Source organism: Myotis nattereri (assembly GCF_964212035.1).
Source record: "Myotis nattereri genome assembly, chromosome: 1".
NCBI lineage: Eukaryota > Metazoa > Chordata > Mammalia > Chiroptera > Vespertilionidae > Myotis > Myotis nattereri.
In genome coordinates, this window is record NC_138075.1 from 3,077,943 (window position 1) to 3,096,686 (window position 18,744).

At 49.5% G+C, this 18,744-nt stretch overlaps 1 protein-coding gene across 1 annotated transcript in view; it reads right to left on the reverse strand.

The window, feature by feature from the left end:
* TECPR2 (tectonin beta-propeller repeat containing 2) overlaps window positions 1–18,744 on the reverse strand; it is a 67,143-nt gene that overhangs the window by 37,979 nt on the left and 10,420 nt on the right. The window contains exons 3-8 of the mRNA XM_081104944.1: window positions 18,390–18,518; window positions 11,944–12,075; window positions 7,461–7,618; window positions 4,408–4,720; window positions 3,410–3,542; window positions 1,264–1,581 (exon numbers count right to left, since the gene is read on the reverse strand). Of these exons, the coding sequence (XP_080961070.1) occupies window positions 1,264–1,581; window positions 3,410–3,542; window positions 4,408–4,720; window positions 7,461–7,618; window positions 11,944–12,075; window positions 18,390–18,518 (1,183 nt within the window). The remainder of the gene's footprint in view (window positions 1–1,263; window positions 1,582–3,409; window positions 3,543–4,407; window positions 4,721–7,460; window positions 7,619–11,943; window positions 12,076–18,389; window positions 18,519–18,744) is intronic.

The following is an 18,744-nucleotide window of genomic DNA, read 5'->3' on the forward strand; positions in this document are numbered from 1 at the left end:
TAGAAGAAGTGATCCATGAATGCAGATGGAAGTGGGACAATACTTCTCTCTCTTCCCCTTTCTCTCTAAAAGAGTTCTGGCTCGCCCTGACCGGTTTGGCTCAGTGGATAGAGTGTCGGCCTGCGGACTCAAGGGTTCCAGGTTCGATTCCGGTCAAGGGCATGTACCTTGGTTGCGGGCACATCCCAGTGGGGGGTGTGGAGGAGGCAGCTGGTCGATGTTTCTCTCTCATCGATGTTTCTAACTCTCTTTCCCTCTCCCTTCCTCTCTCTAAAAAATCAATAAAATATATATTTTTTTAAAAAGGAGTTCTGGCTCAAGAAAAATATATTTTAAGAAAAAAATGTTTTAAACAAATGAAAAAATACTTTTTAAACTGGCAAAGAACAAACCTCTTTTTTTTTTTTAAAATATATTTTATTGATTTTTTACAGAGAGGAAGGGAGAGAGAGAGTTAGAAATATCGATGAGCGAGAAACATCGATCAGCTGCCTCCTGCACATCTCCCACTGGGGATGTGCCCGCAACCCAGGTACATGCCCTTGACCGGAATCGAACCTGGGACCTTTCAGTCCGCAGGCTGACGCTCTATCCACTGAGCCAAACCGGTTTCGGCAAGAACAAACCTCTTAAGTACAAGTGACACCAACGCAGGGATATTTAAATGGATGCAAACATCCCACATGCCATGGGCTCTGAGGCTTCCCTCAAGACATGTCACTCAGAAAAATAAAAGAACAAATGAACCACAGACCAACTTTTAGAAGTTATGAAAGTGCTGAGGAATCTGGTAAAATTCCCTTCAATACTGCAATGTCTTTAGCTAAGGGGAGTCTGAAGTTGAAGATATTCCATGTAAACCCCGTGTCTGGTAGCAAACACACCCGGCCCGGCGGTCAACATGAATGATCCACCTGGACACGGGGTCACTCTTGTCTCATGCCCTCCAGTGAGGTTCCCAATGTCTCTGTCTAGTAAGTGGTAGACACGAGTAAGCCAGACTTTTATTTAAAGACCAAAGAGCACAGAACCCGGCCGGGAGGCAGGGCGCCCCACGCACAGGTGGGCGCTACTATTTACCCTCACGGCGACGCTTCCCGCGTCAAGGGCAGAACTTGGCAGCGCGCCTCCTCTGGGGGAGGAACACTGTTTTGAGGACCCTCTCTGCTGACCTGTTCTGTGAAGGGCGAGTGCCCACTCAGCACCAGCACTCCCAAGGCCCCCGGGAGCGGAGGCACCAGCGTGTGCCCCACACAGACGTACCTGCCTTCTTCTTCCTCCTCTTCTTCTTCACTTTGAGAGGCTTCACAACGAGCTCCTGGTCGAAGTCTTCCGAGCTAATGACACTGAACCTCTGCGGGGCGGGCTGGCTGCCCCTGCCCAGCTCCAGGGCTGCCTGGGGCCCGGAGCCGCTGTCGGTGGAGTTGAGAGAGCTGCTCCTGCTCCTCGGCTCGCTGGCCACGGAGCTGGCCACGGAAGCGCCTCTGAGCCTCGGCTCCGAGACTGTGGCCCCTGGCGGCCTCTCTGTGTGCTGCGCGGGGACTTGCTCTGTGCATCCTGGCGTCTCCAGACTGTCTCGTACTGAGAAAGAAGAGTTCCGTTTTACCACCATGTATCCAGGAGTCGACGTGCTCTTATGTTAATTTATCCCACACACCAGCCTCTGAATGCAGAGAACTCACAAAACGCAAAGAATTGCACGAATTATTCCAATCAACGGTTCTTGTTCTCCAGGCAGCTCATCTATCAAAGTCTCCACCCCTGTCTCGTCAGTAACTGCACAGGAAGGGACCACCGAGGACAGAGCACCTCTCACTGACACACGAATAACGGACAGAGGAGGCCTGTCTGCAAAGGGCCTGTGCTGCCTGTGCTCACCCCGGGCCCTGGATATCCGTTCATGTGTCCAGGGGCTTTGAAAACATCTGCATGCCTGTCGTGACACTTCTCCACATCAGGGAGGAAAGGCAGGTGTCCACCAGAGCGAATTCAAGACCATGTTCATTAGCCCAGGCAGCGCCCGCTCCAGGCAGAGGCAGGGAGAGGAGCGGCCGGGAAAGCGCCCGGGCTCTGGCCCAGCACAGAGAACAGGCAAGTGTCCCCCTCCACGGCCTGCCCTTCTCTCACTCGACACCAGCAGGTCCCCACGGCCCGAGCGGCTCCAGTCACTCCTCAGCACAGGACCGGGGGCCACTTGGATCTACTGCGTGCCAGACACCGTTCCAAGTGCTGAGACGCGGCCGTCACCGGCAGCCGGCCCTCCTTTCCCGGGGTTGTCCGGCAGAGAGCGGCTCCTGGGGCTCACGGGACCGCAGAGCAGGCCCTGCTGCGTGAAGCCCAGGGCAGGGCGGTGCCTGTGCCAGGTCACACAGCGAATGGACGGCAGCGCTCGGTCTGGTGCTGCGCTGTCCGGCACAGAAGCCACCACCCATGGAGCTGTTTACATTCAGACGAATTAAAATGAAACATTGAAAGGCAGCTCCTCAGATGCACTTGCCACTCAGTCCTCAGCAGCCAGGTGTGGACAGGGCCACCTGCCGGAGAGTGCGGATACAGAGCAAGGGAGGGACAGAGTCACTCCAACCCCTGGGGTGGGGGGGAGGATGAGGAAGGCGGTGGGTGGAGGGGCAGGGGTCCTGCACTTCCTACAGGCTTGTTGTAAAAGACAACAGAACCCCGTGACACTGCTCTGTGACCTCAGAGGCCCCACAAATGCAGGGGCTCTGGGACCGGATGCCCCGTGTTTGGCTCATGCAGAGCAGAGGTGGTGTCTTTGGGCCCCTCGGGCACCTTGTTGAGACTCGGCACCTCCCATGCGGCTGTTCTGAGGGTCTGTAAGATCGGGAATGTTGAGCACTTAGCCGTTCTGGTTCCCACCAGGACCAGTTCCCTAAGCACCCGAGCATTAGTGCTGTGCCGTGTGCCCGAGAAGCCACAGTAAGGTCCTTTGCTTGTGAGAATCTGGGCTCGTGTGAATTACCAAACAAAAGTCAAAGGCACAGAGGATAACAGTTCTACAGGACGAGCTGTGGTAGGTGCATTATGTCCCAGACGACGGGTTAAATGTTGTAAAATCTTATGCAAATCTAGGTCTTTTGCAGCATTAGTCCCACATGCTACCTAGAGTATCAGCGGTCGGTCGAGTGGGCACTGAGTTCTCGCTCCCCCTCACCTGACCTCCCACCTTCCAGACCCATGGGAGCAACTCTCCCAAGGGGAGACCTGCCTGATGCAGGCCGCAAAGTAGGTAGCCTTCAAGGACAGCGGCATACAGAGTATTTTAAGAATCATAAGAAGCCTGCTAGATGCCTTCGTTGTTCAGATAAAGCCACAATCATTTAGCAAAATGGTCAGTGTCATAAATAAAAACTGCCACTGCACACACAGTACCTGCATTTCCAATACAAACCTACGGACGCTAGTCCCTCTGGCCTGCTCGAAATCCTTATGATGTTCCTATCTCCTTTTAGGAGAAATATTTCATTTTCTGTGCAGGAAACAGACACGATATCACCCGATCCTTCCAAACCAGCAATCGTGGCCTGTCCAGAAACAAAAACAAAATCACAACACCAGGCAAGACTGCTCTACTAGACCCGAGCACACCAGCAGCGTAGGGACCCAAGTACGTCCCCTGTGTTTTGTTATGAAACTACATGGAAGTTGGTAGGTGGTCCAACCCACAGTCAGGTGACACTGAGCGGGGTCTGACTTGGAGTCTACTCCTCACCAGTAAATTCACGTGCGTGAGGAGCAGTCTCCCACCTTCTGGCCGCTCTCTGGACCTTGTCTTCACCTGCTCCCCACTCCCTATGACACGGAGCTCCTCCTCCCTGCAGGACCTGCCTGGCGACCTCACACAGCTCTGCTCGTAAGATGAGAAACTGAAACTTTAAGTTTCTATATCCGACTCTAATAGTAATAATCTATTATCGCCATGATTTTTAAACAGAAATGGTAAAATGATGTGTCTCCATTTGGGCAGAGGGACCAAGGGTACGAGAACAGGGTGGAAAGGAAGCTGGAGAGAGCCCCATCGGCTCAGGCCGCCCTGGGGTGGCCGCGGGAGTCACTCTCTGCTACTGTTCCTGCCAAGCTGGCCTTCATTCACACACTCAGCCACTGGCAGTCAGGAGAAACATGACCCAAATAGACTACAAAGAACAAGTTTAATTTTGTGCTTAAGTGCAAAAAACCCCCACCATTTCCTGGCCGGGGGCAGGACTATGAATAGCAAACCAAGTATTTTTTCAAATCTACACAAATAATCAAACCTTCACCTGATTTCCTTGACTGGCCCAGAGGGACATGTAAAGCATGAGAACCTATTCCGCTCCCTCCAGCACCTGAGCGGCAGCCCCAGATAAGCCTCGAGACACCAGGATGGGGTGCAGCCGTGCCACCTACCTGGTTGACAGTGTCTAGAAGGTAAACACTATATTCGTTCCAACTCAGCACCCAGCCTTCCCGGAAGAAGCAGGAAACCAGCCCCAGGTGCCTCTCGGGTACGCTGCCACTTTCCGGGTCGAAGGAGTCCAGGCGCGGGTACAGCTCGAAGGGCTTGACTCCTCCAGCAAAGGCATCTTTTAAGATAAACGTGGCTTGCACAGTCCCCTGGACGTCAGCCCTCCACAGCCGGAGCCCTGGCCGGGATGCGTACAAGGTCAGATCGCTTTGCTTACAAAGTCCTGGTATAAAACAAGCACCAAATTTCCCGGTGCTGGAATTAAAGAAAGAAAGAAACAAGACACGGCTGATTGAAAGCGACCGCTGCTGCTCACTCCAACAGGCATGTTTCTAAGCCTAACAAACAAGACAGATTCCTGAGGACCCTTTCCCGTTTCTCTTGCTAACGGAACCAGCCAGCCCTGCACCCAGCCGACAGGTCTCTCCTCACATTCCTCACGACACCCAGGAGGGTGCACCCATGAGCGCACCTCCTGGTTCCCAGGCCACCGCGTCCTGGGTTCCCTGTGGCGCTGCACCCACTGCTTTAGCTGCACGCTCTTGTGTAATCCCCACGACCCTGCGAGGCAAATATTACGACTCCTGTTCGAGAGAGAACTGAAGCAGGAACTGGCAACTCCGGTCTGCCCGCCGCCCCGGCTGAGACCGCTCCGCCTGCTCACCGCCTCACGCCCACTCCCCACGAACAAGCTTCACGTCTGGAGTCCAGGCCGTCCTTCGGGAGTTTTTCTAATCTGTCAGAGGGACCAAATCTCCCTTCTGAAACCATGAACTATCGAACGCTAACAAAAGAACATGTGTCACACATGTGGCATATTGTTTATGACGCATATACCCAGGAGCCCTCCCTCATGCTCCCGGGCCCCACGAAGTCCCTGCTGCTCCACCCCCAGGGGTGACCGCTAGGCTAGTGCTCCCCGGGCCCTTCCTTTCACTGATGGGTGAGCCACAGCCCATGTTTCCTGAATGAGCACTGTGGCTGCTCTCTGCACACTTCTGACACTTGCTTTTAACATGACACAGGGGCATTTCTCAGATCCGTCCTTCCCGGTAAGGCTGTGGCTCATTCACCGCCACCGCCACACAGTACCCCACGCTGGCTCACATACTCCCATGTGGATGCGATTTGAATGATTTCCCCGTTTCCGTTCTGCACAGCGGCGCGAGGCATTTTTGCACGTGACCTCCAGTACACAGGTGCCAGTTTGGGGAGATCGCGGAAGCGGGACTGTGGGTTGCTGAGTGAGAGAAACTGAAGTCTGGAGACTTCAAACTTTCCCAGCGACCCTCCCGACGACACTCCCACCAGCAGTCTCTGCGTCCTCACTGTTCCACGTTGGCAAACCTCGGCCTTCACCAGCTCATGTGCTAAGAGGTTCAAATCAACCCTAAGTCCTGCTGATTCTCCTTCCAAAATATTCCTCTGGTTTTGAACAGTAGAAAGAGGACTGGCTTGCCCAGCGGCCGCTCAGTGGTTGAGTGTTGGCCCAGACACCAAGAAGTCACTGGCTCAATTCCCACTCACGGCCCATGCCTGGGTTGCAGGCTCGATTCCCAGCTGGGGTGTGCAGGGGGCAGCCTATCAATGTTTCTCTCTCTCTACCTTCTCCCTCTCCCTTCTTCTCTCTCTGAAAATCACTAAAAACTAATTAAAAAAGAGCACTGGCTTCACAGCGACACCTCCTAGCTGTGTGGTGTGCGGCCCTTTGAGACCTCGGTTTCCTGGTCTGTAAAAAGGGAGAGTAACTCCCATCTCCAAGGCTGAGGTGAGGACTGAGTCCCCACAGTCGCTCACCTGCATGCACGCAGCTGCAGGCGCTCACAGCTGGGAGCTGCCCCTTACTCTACCCACGCGCCCAGAGAGTGTCGGTCCTGTGTGCTGTGTCTCCCCACCGCACAGCACCGCAGCACACCCATCCCCGGAGGGGGCCCCAGGGGTCACAGATAAAGTATGTGGGTGCTTCTCTGCCCTTTGTGTCTCGCTAGGTCCCCACGGCACCTCAGTAACGACAACCCTCTGGACAGGGTCCAAGGAGGATACCATGGGTCAAATTCACTTTCAAACGAAGACTATTACCAACTGAGGGTGTCCACAGACACCTCTCTAACCAGCAACGCGTCTCATCACGGCCCTGAGACGCAAAGGAGTTCCAGCAGGGCGGCCACCCCTCCCCTGCCTTTTCTGTCAAATCAATTCTGCTTGGTGATCCCATGGGGCAATCTGCCTTTTCCAGGGCTGGCAGGAGGTCACTGCTATGAACAGACCAAGCTGCTGATGGAAGGGCTGCTCAGCAGGGGAGCGGGGGGGAAGAGGGGGGGGCTGCCCGAAGAACAGAGAATAAGCTCCCCCTGTGTGTGGGGCACAGAGATCAATGCTGGCTGCACCCGCTGACCTCAGCCGCCCTCCCCCGATGGCACCGGCACTACCAGCCTCCCCGGCCCTCACCAGCGCGTCGGTTCCACCACACTTCCAAGCCAGCCCGCTGCCCACTCACCACCCCCCACCCTCTCCTCCTTCCCAGCCCGGGCATCCTCTCCTGGGTACTCGTCCAGCTCCCGCCCACCCTCTCCCACTGTCCCTCCCTCCACCCCTCCTCAGTCCCCCCACCCCCACCCTGCACAGAGTCCTACCAGGGGCCTGGTCACCCACAGGCTGCTGCTGCCTTTTCCCACGGCAGGCAGGCAGGTGGACTTGGCCTAATCCTTCTTGTCACTTTTTCTTTCTGGCATCAGGTCAAAGGAGGGACAATCCCAGCCTAGAATCCTTCACCTCTTCCCCGTCTCCTCCCTCCCTCGCTGCCCCCCCAGACCCTGGCACCCCTGGCAGAGTGGCTGAGGGACAAGCTTCCTCAGAGGCCGGACAGAGGTGTCCAGGGCAGGCTGGGGGCCCTCCGGAACCCCAGGCTTAGAGCCGTGTGGGCTTGCACGTGGCACACCGGAACCCTGGGAAAATGTCAGCCCGTGACCAGCAGGCCGCACTCCGGGAAACTCACCTCTTCCTCGGCTGGGACCCGACCTGGCGGACAGACTGCTCCTCGGTGTGGAAGAGCAGGCTTCGCTGCAAGGTGGACACGAGCAGCACCTTCTGGCTGTAGTCCAGCTGCACGATGGAGGACGGCTCCTCCAGCACCAGGTGGGACTTGCAGACACCCTGGCAGAGGCAGGCCGGTTACCCCATGCAGGGCCCAGCCCCCCACCTCCCCCGACACTAGCAGGCCGGTTACCCCACACAGGGGCCCAGCACTCCACCTCCTCCATGACTAGGAAAGCACCCGCTCTGTTACTTTTATTTAGGCCAAGTTCCTCTTAAAATGCACACTTTAACTCGCATCACATGTGGTGTCAACCCATCTCCCTGAAATTATCTGGAAAAGTTCTTACTAAAGAGAAAACAGTCAATGTTAACATCTATCTCAGACTACCTCAAGCTTGACAGGAAACATTAAAAATTCTGTATATTTTAAAATGTCTCAGTAGATCATTCAAAGAAAAATTCATAAACACCTAAGCAGAAACATGTTGTACCACGAGTATTACTTATCCTACTAGAGGCCCGGTGCACAAAAATTTGTGCACTCGGGGAGAAGGGGGGGAGGGCCCTCAGTCCGGCCTGTGCCCTCTCGCAGTCTGGGACCCCTCTGGGACGACCTGCTGGCTTAGGCCTGCTCCCGGGTGGCAGAGGGCAGGCCTAATCCCTAGGTGCAGCCCCTGGTCGGGCTCAGAGCAGGGCCGATTGGGGAGTTGGGGCGCCGCCCCCTGTCATGCACAGAGCAGGGCGGATCGGGAGGTTGCGATGCCACCCTCAGTCACGCTCAGGGTAGGGCCGATTGGGGGGTTGGGGCACTGCCCCGTCACACTCAAGGCAGGGTCGATGGGGAGGTTGCAGCGTCACCCCCTGTCACGCACAGAGCAGGGTCGATCAGGGGGTTGGGGAGCTCCCCCCTGTCACGCACAGAGCAGGGCCCATCAGGGGGTTGAGGAGCTCCCCCCTGTCACTCACAGAGCAGGGCCCATCAGGGGGTTGGGGAGCTCCCCCCCTGTCACTCACAGAGTAGGGCCATTGGGGAGTTGGGGCACCGCCCCCTGTCACACACAGAGCAGGGCCCATCAGGGGGTTGGGGCGCCGCCACTGTCACACTCAGGGCAGGGCCGATGGGGAAGTTATGGCTCTACCCCATCACACACAGAGCAGGGCCCGTGGGGGGGGGGGTTGGGGCGCCTCCCTCTATCAGCCACAGAGCAGAGCTAATCAGGGGGTTGGGGTGCCGCCACTCTCACACTCAGGGCAGGGCCAATGGGGAGGTTATGGCTCTACCCCGTCACACACAGAGCAGGGTAGGGGGAGGTTGGGGCGCCGCACCCTGTCACACACAGAGCCGCAGGGCGATCAGGGGGTTTGGGCGCTGCCCCATCACGCTGATCCCGGTGCCGGGAGGCCTTGCGGCTCCACTGATCCTGGTGCTGGGAGGCATATTACCCTTTTACTATATAGAATAGAGGCCTGGTGCATGGGTGGGGGCTGGCTGGTTTGCCCTGAAGGGTGTCCTGGATCAGGGTGGCGGTCCCCACTGGGGTGCCTGGCCAGCCTGGATGAGTGGATGATGGCTGTTTGCAGCTGGTCACACACCCTTCTGGGTGGGGGTCCCCACTGGGGTGCCTGGCCAGCCTCGATGAGGGGATGATGGCTGTTTGCAGCTGGTCACACACCCTTCAGGGTGGGGGGGGTCCCCACTGGGATGCCTGGCCAGTCTGGGTGAGGGGCTGAGGGCTGTTTTCAGGCTGGGACTGAAGCTCCCAACTGCTTTTTTTCTTTTTCTTTTTTTTTTATTCTGGGCCAGCTTTAGCCTGGCTCCAGCTCTGAGGCTCAGCTGCTGAAAGCAGGTATCTGGTTTGTTTAGGTTCTATAATCAAAACTCTGTATCAACTCCAGCTCTGAGATCCCAGCTGGCTGAAAGCTGGTTTCTGGGGTTTTGTTTAGCTTCTATATTTGTTACAATGTTTCTTAAACTGCAGGCTCAGAGGCCGGCAAGGCAGGCGGGGAACGTTGCAGTCCTCCATCACTTAAGCAAGCAAGCCTCATGTTCAGTTTAAGCTGCCTGGCTGCCGGCCGCCATCTTTGCTGGCAGTTAATTTGCATATTGCCCTGATTAGCCAATGGGAAGGGTAGCGGTTGTACGCCAATTACCATGTTTCTCTTTTATTAGATAGGATTATAAAGGAGCACACGGTACTTTCCATAAAATTATTGTGATTACGACCAGCTAAGTTCATACTATACTCCCCCCCGCCCCCAGTTCAATGCAATTTTGGGGACATTTTATTCCTGCGGACTGAAAGGTCAGAGAAAACAGGAGGTTAGAAAGAAATTAAAATGGTATTAAATGTATTAAAGAACAAAAGTAATATCTAGAAGGCACTTTGCTGTTAACACAAACTACTTCTTGGTGGCAGAGATCTGCCTGCACCATCACTCCTCTCCTGAGCCAGTTTCTCCGGGAAGAAGTACTGCTGTGCTATCACAGGCCTTGAGGGCCGCGGAGCAGCACTCAGACTCAGACTCACCGACAGGTTTACAGGGGACAATTTGCCCTCCAGACACAGCTCCATGAACTGTGACAGGACCCAGCCGGGTAACCGTCACCACGATGAAGACACAGAAGCCCCGTTCCCTCAAGCTCCAAGGACTGTTGAGGCAGATTTCCCACCCACATTTGCAGTTATGCAAATGGCAGCTTTTTAGTTTCTCACTTACCTTGCAACGCAATGAAATTTACTGTACTGCATTTTACAAAAACCTACATCCTCCTACGGCTTTATTTTTATAAATCTCACAGAGTCTTTAAAAAACAATGATCAGAACCTCAATAAAGCCGGGGAAGAAAGGATCAGACTGCTCAGACACTGCTTCCTGCTGAGCAGTGTCCTGTGCGCTGCCCACAGGCCGGGCCGGCGAGTGGCGGCAGGAAAGGACACACGGGCACCCTCAGCAGTGTCACAGGACAGCTTCCCGCACAGCGGTTCTCCCAGTGCAGCCTGCAATAGGCCACACCAGGGTGTAAGGCTTTTCTGATCAGAATGGCGACACTAACAAAGCTGCTCTCCTCCGTACTACATAATCAAATGTGTCAACACTTGGAAGACTGCCCTCGCTCAAGGGCTCAATATGTTCTAAGTGACCTGTGCACGTTACAAAATCGCATGTGGATCAAAGAGCCATTCTGACAGAAAGACGGACCAGTGGATTTTATGGTAACAGCACAAAAAATTCACCCCACGGCTTCAGTTCCATACTGTAACTAACCTTTCAGGACACTGCCATTAGTCAGTTTGTGACAGAACTAAAGAAGAATACCCACAATTCTCTGGAAAGGCTATTAAAACACTCCTCCGTTTCTAACCACAGGCTGGAGTTTCCTTATGTCTTCCAAGCAAAACAATGTAATTGCGACAGACTGCGGGCCGTCTTCCCCAAGCCAGGTATGAAAGAGACTCGCAAGCATGTAAAGCAATGCCACTCTTTCTACTTGTTTTGAGAATATTTTCATAAGAATGTTATTTACGTTAACATATAACAGGTCTATTATTATTAAAAATAAATTTAATAAATATTTTTTCCTCTCTCAGGTCTGATTTCTAACAGGGTGCACTGAGCAGGTAGAACTCATACAGAAAACAGCACTTTGGGTCCCCACTGTAGGAGTGTGAAGGGGTCCTGAGACCAGACAGTCTGAGCTACTGCTGGAGAGGACCCATCAGAAGTCAGTCTTGGGTCGGAGGGGCAGAGCCACTCCGCTAGTAGCTGCTGAAGTCCTACCCCGCGCTCGGCGTGAAGGCTACCAATAAGAAAATGGAAGGGCCATGCCACCTCGGAGGGCAGACCAGCCGGGCAGGCCGGCACGAGGCCAATGTGCAGGGGGAAGGCAGGCTGGCGGTGGGAGCTCAGTCTGCAGCTGAGCTCTGCCAGGAGTTAGCTTGTGGTCCCGCCCTGCTGACTGTGGCTCTTGGAGTGGTTTCCTCCACTGACTGGGGTGAGAACACAGCTCAGGGGACTCGTGGAGGATTAAATGAAGTAAGAAACGTGAGGGTGGGGCTGGACCTGGTCATCTCACAGCGGCAGGGTTGGGCGAGGGGTGAGCTGTGCACCACTGGAAGCGCTGGCCTCTGTCCAGCTGATTAGGGAGGGCGTCACCTCGTTCCTACAAACCCTCAAGGAATTAGGAACAACGGTGGCTTCTTTTCTTAGTAGAAGAGACAAGAGAATGAAAAAGTGGACGTTCTAATACAAATAAAGGCCATGGCTCTTTTATCACCAAGTAGAGGCTCATGAAACATTAGAAAAGTCCTTGAAAGAAAATGTTCCTAACAATTGAGATAATAGGATGATGATGGAGAAGACATGCTGACTGACTAAAAATGCAATGATGAACATCATTTCCCCAAACACCAGGCCAGCGGTGCTTCTGAACAGAATTTTACCTGGTCTAGGTCCAGAGAGGAATAGACAATTCTCCCTCTGTCGTCTCCAGAGAACAGTTTCATCCCGTTGGGGCTCCATGCCAGGGCTGTGATGCTGTTTTTGTGAATCCCAGCGACATCAAATCTCCGGAGCTAGGAAGAAACAGTCACCGTCACACAAGAGACAGGAAGGATCAGCACGGGGGTGGAGCTTTGGGGACAAGGTGGACGGAACCATCCCATTTATGGGGAAGCTGGGTCCCATTTGCCTATGTGTAGGGAGCGGCTATAGGGTCAAGCCTCAGATTGACCTGTGGCAGGACCACAAACAAGTCCCAGCTTGGAGGGCATAGCCCTCCTAGGTAGCTAATGGGTGTGGGAGGTACAGCAAGTGCTGCTAAAACAAGGTGAAACTCACAAGAGCATTGTAAACATGTTGACCACTTCTCTTGTTTTGCTTTGTGTGCTCTGACTATAAAATAAAGCTTCAGCTTGCAGGCTGGGTCTCTCTGTGTCAGAGATCCACCTACTCCAGCTGTATTCTCTTTGTGTTTTCTGATCCTTCACTGTCCCCCGCTCAGGTTCACCCATGGCTGTGCTGGCATGGCACATATGGTGCCCGAACAGGGACCTGAGTTTGGGAGAACTGCAGTTGTCAGGTGCAAGGACGCTCCCGTGAGGCACCGTGCAGAAAGCAAAAGTAGGGTAGGGAGCGAGGTTTGGTAGCAGCTAGGTGTAAAACATGGGAAATTGAGGATCTCAGGAAAGGGACCTCTAAAACAATGCTCAATGAAGCAATTTTAAATTTCTTAAATTAAGACTGTCCAAATCTGAGGACTACAAAGACAGAGCAGATCCTGAACCCTAGCCGTGCTGAACACGGCATCTGGCACCCCAATAGGAATCTGGAGGAGAAGAGTCACCTAAGCAAAAAATGAAGTGAAAAAGGAAAAGTGGAAATTCACTGGAAAGGTGGGAAGTGGACCGGAAAGATGGGGAAATTCACCGCACACAAAGCCTATGCCAGCTTCGGAGTTGCGACCGTAAGTGAACAAGGAACGTTTAGATTTCAGCCAGGTTATAATGGGGCAGAATTCGAGTAAAAGGCAAAGACATCATTGTAAATTTTTAGCTTGCATGCTCAAGGATAAAGGAATTAAGGTGTCAAAAGGTACTCTCTTAAATCAGGCTCAAGGAAAATGAGTGCCCTGGTCATCTTTAACTAGGTGGGCTCTTGTTTGACTGCATTATGCCCACTTCGTATTGGGGATCAACAGTCTGTCACACCTAAGGCCCCGGACCCTCCACCTCTGGTGGGGGAGGCTCCCCAGCTGGAGAAAATGGGAAAACAGTCCTTTCACAAAAGGGCTCTGATGCTCTGTCTGACAATCATCACCTGACGCCTTGGGACGGGCAGGTTTTAGCTAAAACAACTCTAGATGCCAGTCAGTGCTGTGGAGAGCAGGACAGGGTGAGATCTGTGAACAACAGGCTGAGGTCTAGGCCGCATTCTGGCTGTAACAGGCCATATGAAACATCGGAAAGATCCATGAAAAGAGCTCTGATTTATTAAGTCTTGTCTATGTGTTATGCATGCTTGTCTATTGATTATTGTTTTATCTGTCTTTTTTGTTTGGTTGAATTTGTCTATTGTTAGTCTATTAAGCATGCCTTTATCTTCACAGAAAAGAAACAGTAGGTGGCCAGGCCATTACTAAATTTCTCCAGAGCAAACGGGATGTGGGGGGTGGGGAGAGAGAATATGAGCGATACGTGTGGCCCATAACACAGGACAGGTTCTAGGAAAATTCTCTAGACGAGTGGTTCTCAACCTTCCTAATGCCGCGACCCTTCAATACAGTTCCTCATGTTGTGGTGACCCCCAACCATAAAATTATTTTCGTTGCTACTTCATAACTGTAATTTTGCTACTGTTATGAATCGTAATGTAAATATCTGATATGCAGGATGTATTTTCATTGTTACAAATTGAACACAATTAAAGCATAGCACAAAAACAATATGTAATTATATGTGTGTTTTCCGATGGTCTTAGGCGACCCCTGGGAAAGGGTCGTTTGACCCGCAAGGGGGTTGAGACCCACAGGTTGAGAACCGCTGCTGCTCTAGACAAAGGGAGGTAACTAAAAAAGGCCCCAGCCATTAATTACTAGGTCTTTGGTGATCCTGTAAAATGGACGCCCACTCTCGGGAGTGTTATTAAAAGTCTCGTTTTCGCCATGTTTTTATTTCCCAGTCCGTCATTTGAAATTTGGATGAGACATTTCTCACAATTTAGGGATGCGTCTGGGATTTCTATATCCATGAAGAGAAAAAGGCTAGCTTAAGACAAGGCGCACCCCGCCCGATTTTGGTCGCCTCTTGGCCCAAGCCCCATCTCCACAGATGCTATAGAATAGGCCCCAGACTGTTTTTCTTTAAAAGATGACAAAGGTGACACAAAGAAAATATACAGGCTGGGTTTGGGCAATAAGATTAGTGTTTCCATAATAATGGGTAATTCTTGAATAATAATGGACCTCATTCCAAGTTTGCCTCACAGGTCCCAGGGGCACTCCTGTTTTTATAAAGGAAAATAAAATAAAATAATACTTTAACATTAAAGCCACTCAAAGTCAGTAAGTCATCTCTGTTACAGAATTTGCCAAAGAAAATGCCTTGAGTAATAATAATTAGCTTTAAAATCTCAAAGTAGTTAAGGCAAAATATACATAACTAAAATGAAAGGTATATGGTAAATGTTTTTTAAGTGGTAATTATATATGACTAAACATAGTTTTCAAAGTCTCTGGTAACTTAAAACTTCCGAGTTTGCTGAATTAAATAAAAAATATTAAAATCTAGGTATTTTGAAATAACAGAATACTGAAATATTAATCTGAGTTTTTTCATATGAAAATTCAAGAGGATAGATTTGAATCTATCAATTGAATATGTCTTGTATTTTATTTGAAATATATCCTTAAAAATATAAATATATTACTAATCTGAGAAATGCTAAGTATTTAACTTGCCACCTAAAATTTGAGGCTTCTAAAAGTTAAAAGTTTAATTAAGTTGGGAGAAATTAATATGGTTGTAATAATGAAATGCATAAAGTATAGAAATTCATTTTTAAGAAAAATAATTCTTGTGTGTTTTCTCTGGAGAAATTAGTAGTTCAAAATATATTGTAGTACATGTGGTAAAATTTCAACCTAGGATATAATATTTTATTGGCCTGATTGAAAAGGATTAATTCTATGGTCTAAACCAAATTTTTAATATTAAAACCAGTTTAAATTTAATTGATATCTTTTAAAAACAATTACAAAAAGTGTATAATACAATCTTTGGGTTATGTATATTTGATAATCTTTTCAAGTTAAATTTCAAGATTTTAACTGAGCGATAGCTCTGGGACATTTCAAGGGCCCTGGAATGAGTCAAGGATTTATTCTATCTTCTTAAAAGAAATATTTTTAAACTAAATTAGGCTGATCTAATATACTCGAAATCATGTGGGAAGCTTTATCAAATAAAAATTAATAACTGTGTTCTATTTATATACATATATTTTAAGTGTTATAAAGGTTTCAACCCCTAAGCTTGGCAGGACAAGGTTGCTGAATACTTCGTTGGCTTTTCACAATATAATCAAAGTCTTACATAAACTCAGTTATATAAGAAGCCAATATTTTATAAGCAATTGGTTCTAACAAAGTTCAAAGTAAAATTTGCATACATATGCAAATAAGCACTAGCCAAAAAGAATACAGTTTAAAAGTAAATTTAAGCTTAAAAAGAATAAATTTTAAAATCTGTTCCGCTACTATTTACAAAGTAAACTAAAAGTTATTATTCGGGCATTAAATCTCACCATTAATAAGACACCATAAGTAAAAAGAAAGTTACTTTTACTTGAGATGTACACATTGCAATATTGTCCAGCATGTTTCTCTCCTTCTTGTTTTTCTGAAAAGCAACCAAGTTGGTTGGTCTTTTTAAAAGAAAGTAAAAGTTTTTAAAAGAAATTCCCTAAATGTGGCTTAGAGAATGCTCTAAATACAGTGGGAAATGCCCTTCAAATACCTAGGAACTATACTTAAAAATCAATGTATTAGGCCTCCAAAGGTAAGAAATATGAAAGGATTGCCTCAAGGCCTTAAATGACTTTTAGAAATTATTAGAGGATATTAATTAGTTAAGACCTTATCTAAAAATCTCTAATTTCGTGGCGCGCATGTAACAGCAGTTTGCCAACTATCTAAAAAATATAAATGCCAATCGTTTTGGGGCCATCTGGTAAATCCTATCTTACCTAAACCAAGGACACTTAAAAGTAAGTAATTTGCATTTTGCCTCCTTAAACAAAGCTTATGTCTATATACTCAAAAAGACTGATAGCAGAAATCCAATTAGTGTCATTTACTGTCCACACCCAAGGACAAATGAAGTTAGAAGATAAACCTTACTTCAGACTGATTTAAATTGGCAAATTGAAATAAGTGAATATTCAGGGGAAATTAGTTGTCACCTACTAAAATATAAGTTACTACAGTTTTTATATTACATCCCTATTATTATACCAAAAAATACTAGGCAGGAACCTATTCCTAGAGCATTAACTGTTTACTGATGGTTCATCTAATGGTAAAGTGGCTTATCATGCAATGAATTCAGACCGAGTCATCCAGACTAGTCATACTTCTGTGCAAAGAATTGAATTAGAAGCTATCAAGGCTGCATTGCAGGATATCCAAGAGCCTCTTAATATTATTTCTGATTCTGCCTATGCTGCTGGCCTGGTAAACAGAATTGAGACTGCTCGATTAAAATGACTCAGTGACACAAGCTGTCATTTCCAACAATTCTGTAAAAAATAGAAAATTCAACACATTACAGGACTACCATACAATTCCCAAGGACAGGCAATTACAGAACGCCAACATCAGTGGCTAAAATCCCAACTTGAAAAACAAAAAGGGGGAACAGTGGTGAAATCTCCTGTAAGTAAACTACACCAAACCTTAGTAACTTTAAATTTTTTCACTTGTAAACGCTGATGGCAAGACACCTATGGAATTACACTGTTGTCATAACAAACCAAAGGAAAATGGTTTGGTTAAATGGAAAGATCCTGAGTCTGGTTTATGGAAGGGTCCCGACCCCTTGTTAACCTTTGGTCGAGGATGTGCTGGTGTATTTCCAGAAAACTCCTCCAAGCCCCTGTGGATTCCTGCCAGAAACATGAATCCGCGGAGAAGGACTAAACAAATGAATTAGGACCTTGCACCTGGAGCCTCAACCTGTATCTGTGGCTGCAGACAACTGACTACTACAGCCACAGATAGGAGTAGCCCCAAGCAACACACTGAAGGAATGGGAGGAGAAGGAGACAGAGGAGATGGAGAAGCGGCAACATCTCCTGGAGATGGCGGCTGGAGCAGGCGCAGGGTACCCAGAGAAGCTTCTTGTCCCTCCATTCAAAAGACTGAGAATTGCGATGTGGAGACACAAGGCACCGAGGTGTCAACATGGGGTCAGCTGAAGAAGTTAATGACTGAAGTCCAGCAGATAGTAGAAAAGCAAGAAGTGGAAGCTACTCGCTCAACCATGTTTCTGGCTATGCTAACATTGGTTAGCTGCCAGTCTTCTGTAAAGCCTTGCACAGCCAAGTCCGAGGACTCTGAGTAGATAACTTGCATTTTATAGCTGAAAATTTAACATGTCTGTAGTTTGGTTTTTGCATTGGCATTGTTTTGTTATTGTTTCAATATCCAGAGTTTTGTTCTTGATATTCAAGTTTTACTTTTATGGATATTATAGTAGGTTAAAAACAAAAAAATGGGGAGATGTAGGGAGCGGCTATTGGGCCAAGCCTTGGACTGACCTGTGGCAGGGCCACAAACAAGGCCCAGCTTGGAGGGCAGAGCCCTCCTAGCATAATTCAGCTTAACCTTATAGTCCTCCCTAATTTCTTCCTAAGCTGCTAATGGGCTGTGGGAGGTGCAGTAAGTGCTGCCAAAACAAGGTGAAACTCACAAGAGCATTGTAATCATGTTGACCACTTCTCTTGTTTTGCTTTGTGTGCTCTGACTATAAGATAAAGCTTTGGCTTGCAGGCTGGGTCTCTCTGTGTCGGAGATCCACTGAGCCCCAGCTGTATTCTCTTTGTCTGTCTTTTCTGATCCTTCACCGCCCCCCTGAGGTTCACCCATGGCCGTGCTGGCATGGCACACCTATGTACCTTCAAAACCCAGAGGACAGCCAGAGATTACCCAGTGGAATTTAAATCACCACATGTGCTTTTTGCCAAGTGTCCTACCAGAACAAACATGCTACCTGATGATCAAGAACACAGTGTGAGCTTTCCTGGCCATTGCTGTCTAGGCAGATGAGGATTTTCACTTAAAACCCTGGGGATTTGCCATGATGGTCAGAGATACTGAACCCTGTTGGCTCACCTGCTTGTTCCTCCCGGGCAGCAACGACACCAGCTGGAAGACGGCAACCCTCCCGGAGGCTGTGCCTGCGGCCACCAGGTCATCGAAGCAGCTCAGCAGCTTCACCACCGTGATGGCTTCTGTTTTCCCCTGAAAGAGGAAACATGCAACCACCTGTCAGCAGGCGGCTTCCGGAGAACATCCTGGCGGAGAGGACCCTGCAAAGGCAGCAGCTCTCTACCCCTGGGAAAGTGCACACGGTGCAGGGAGATGACGGAATCTGCTAAACCCTCCTTCCCAGTTCAGGTTTCTAATTGTTGAAATGACAACATGAAAAACTGCATTTCTGATGAAGGAAATGCTGATCACCCAAGTG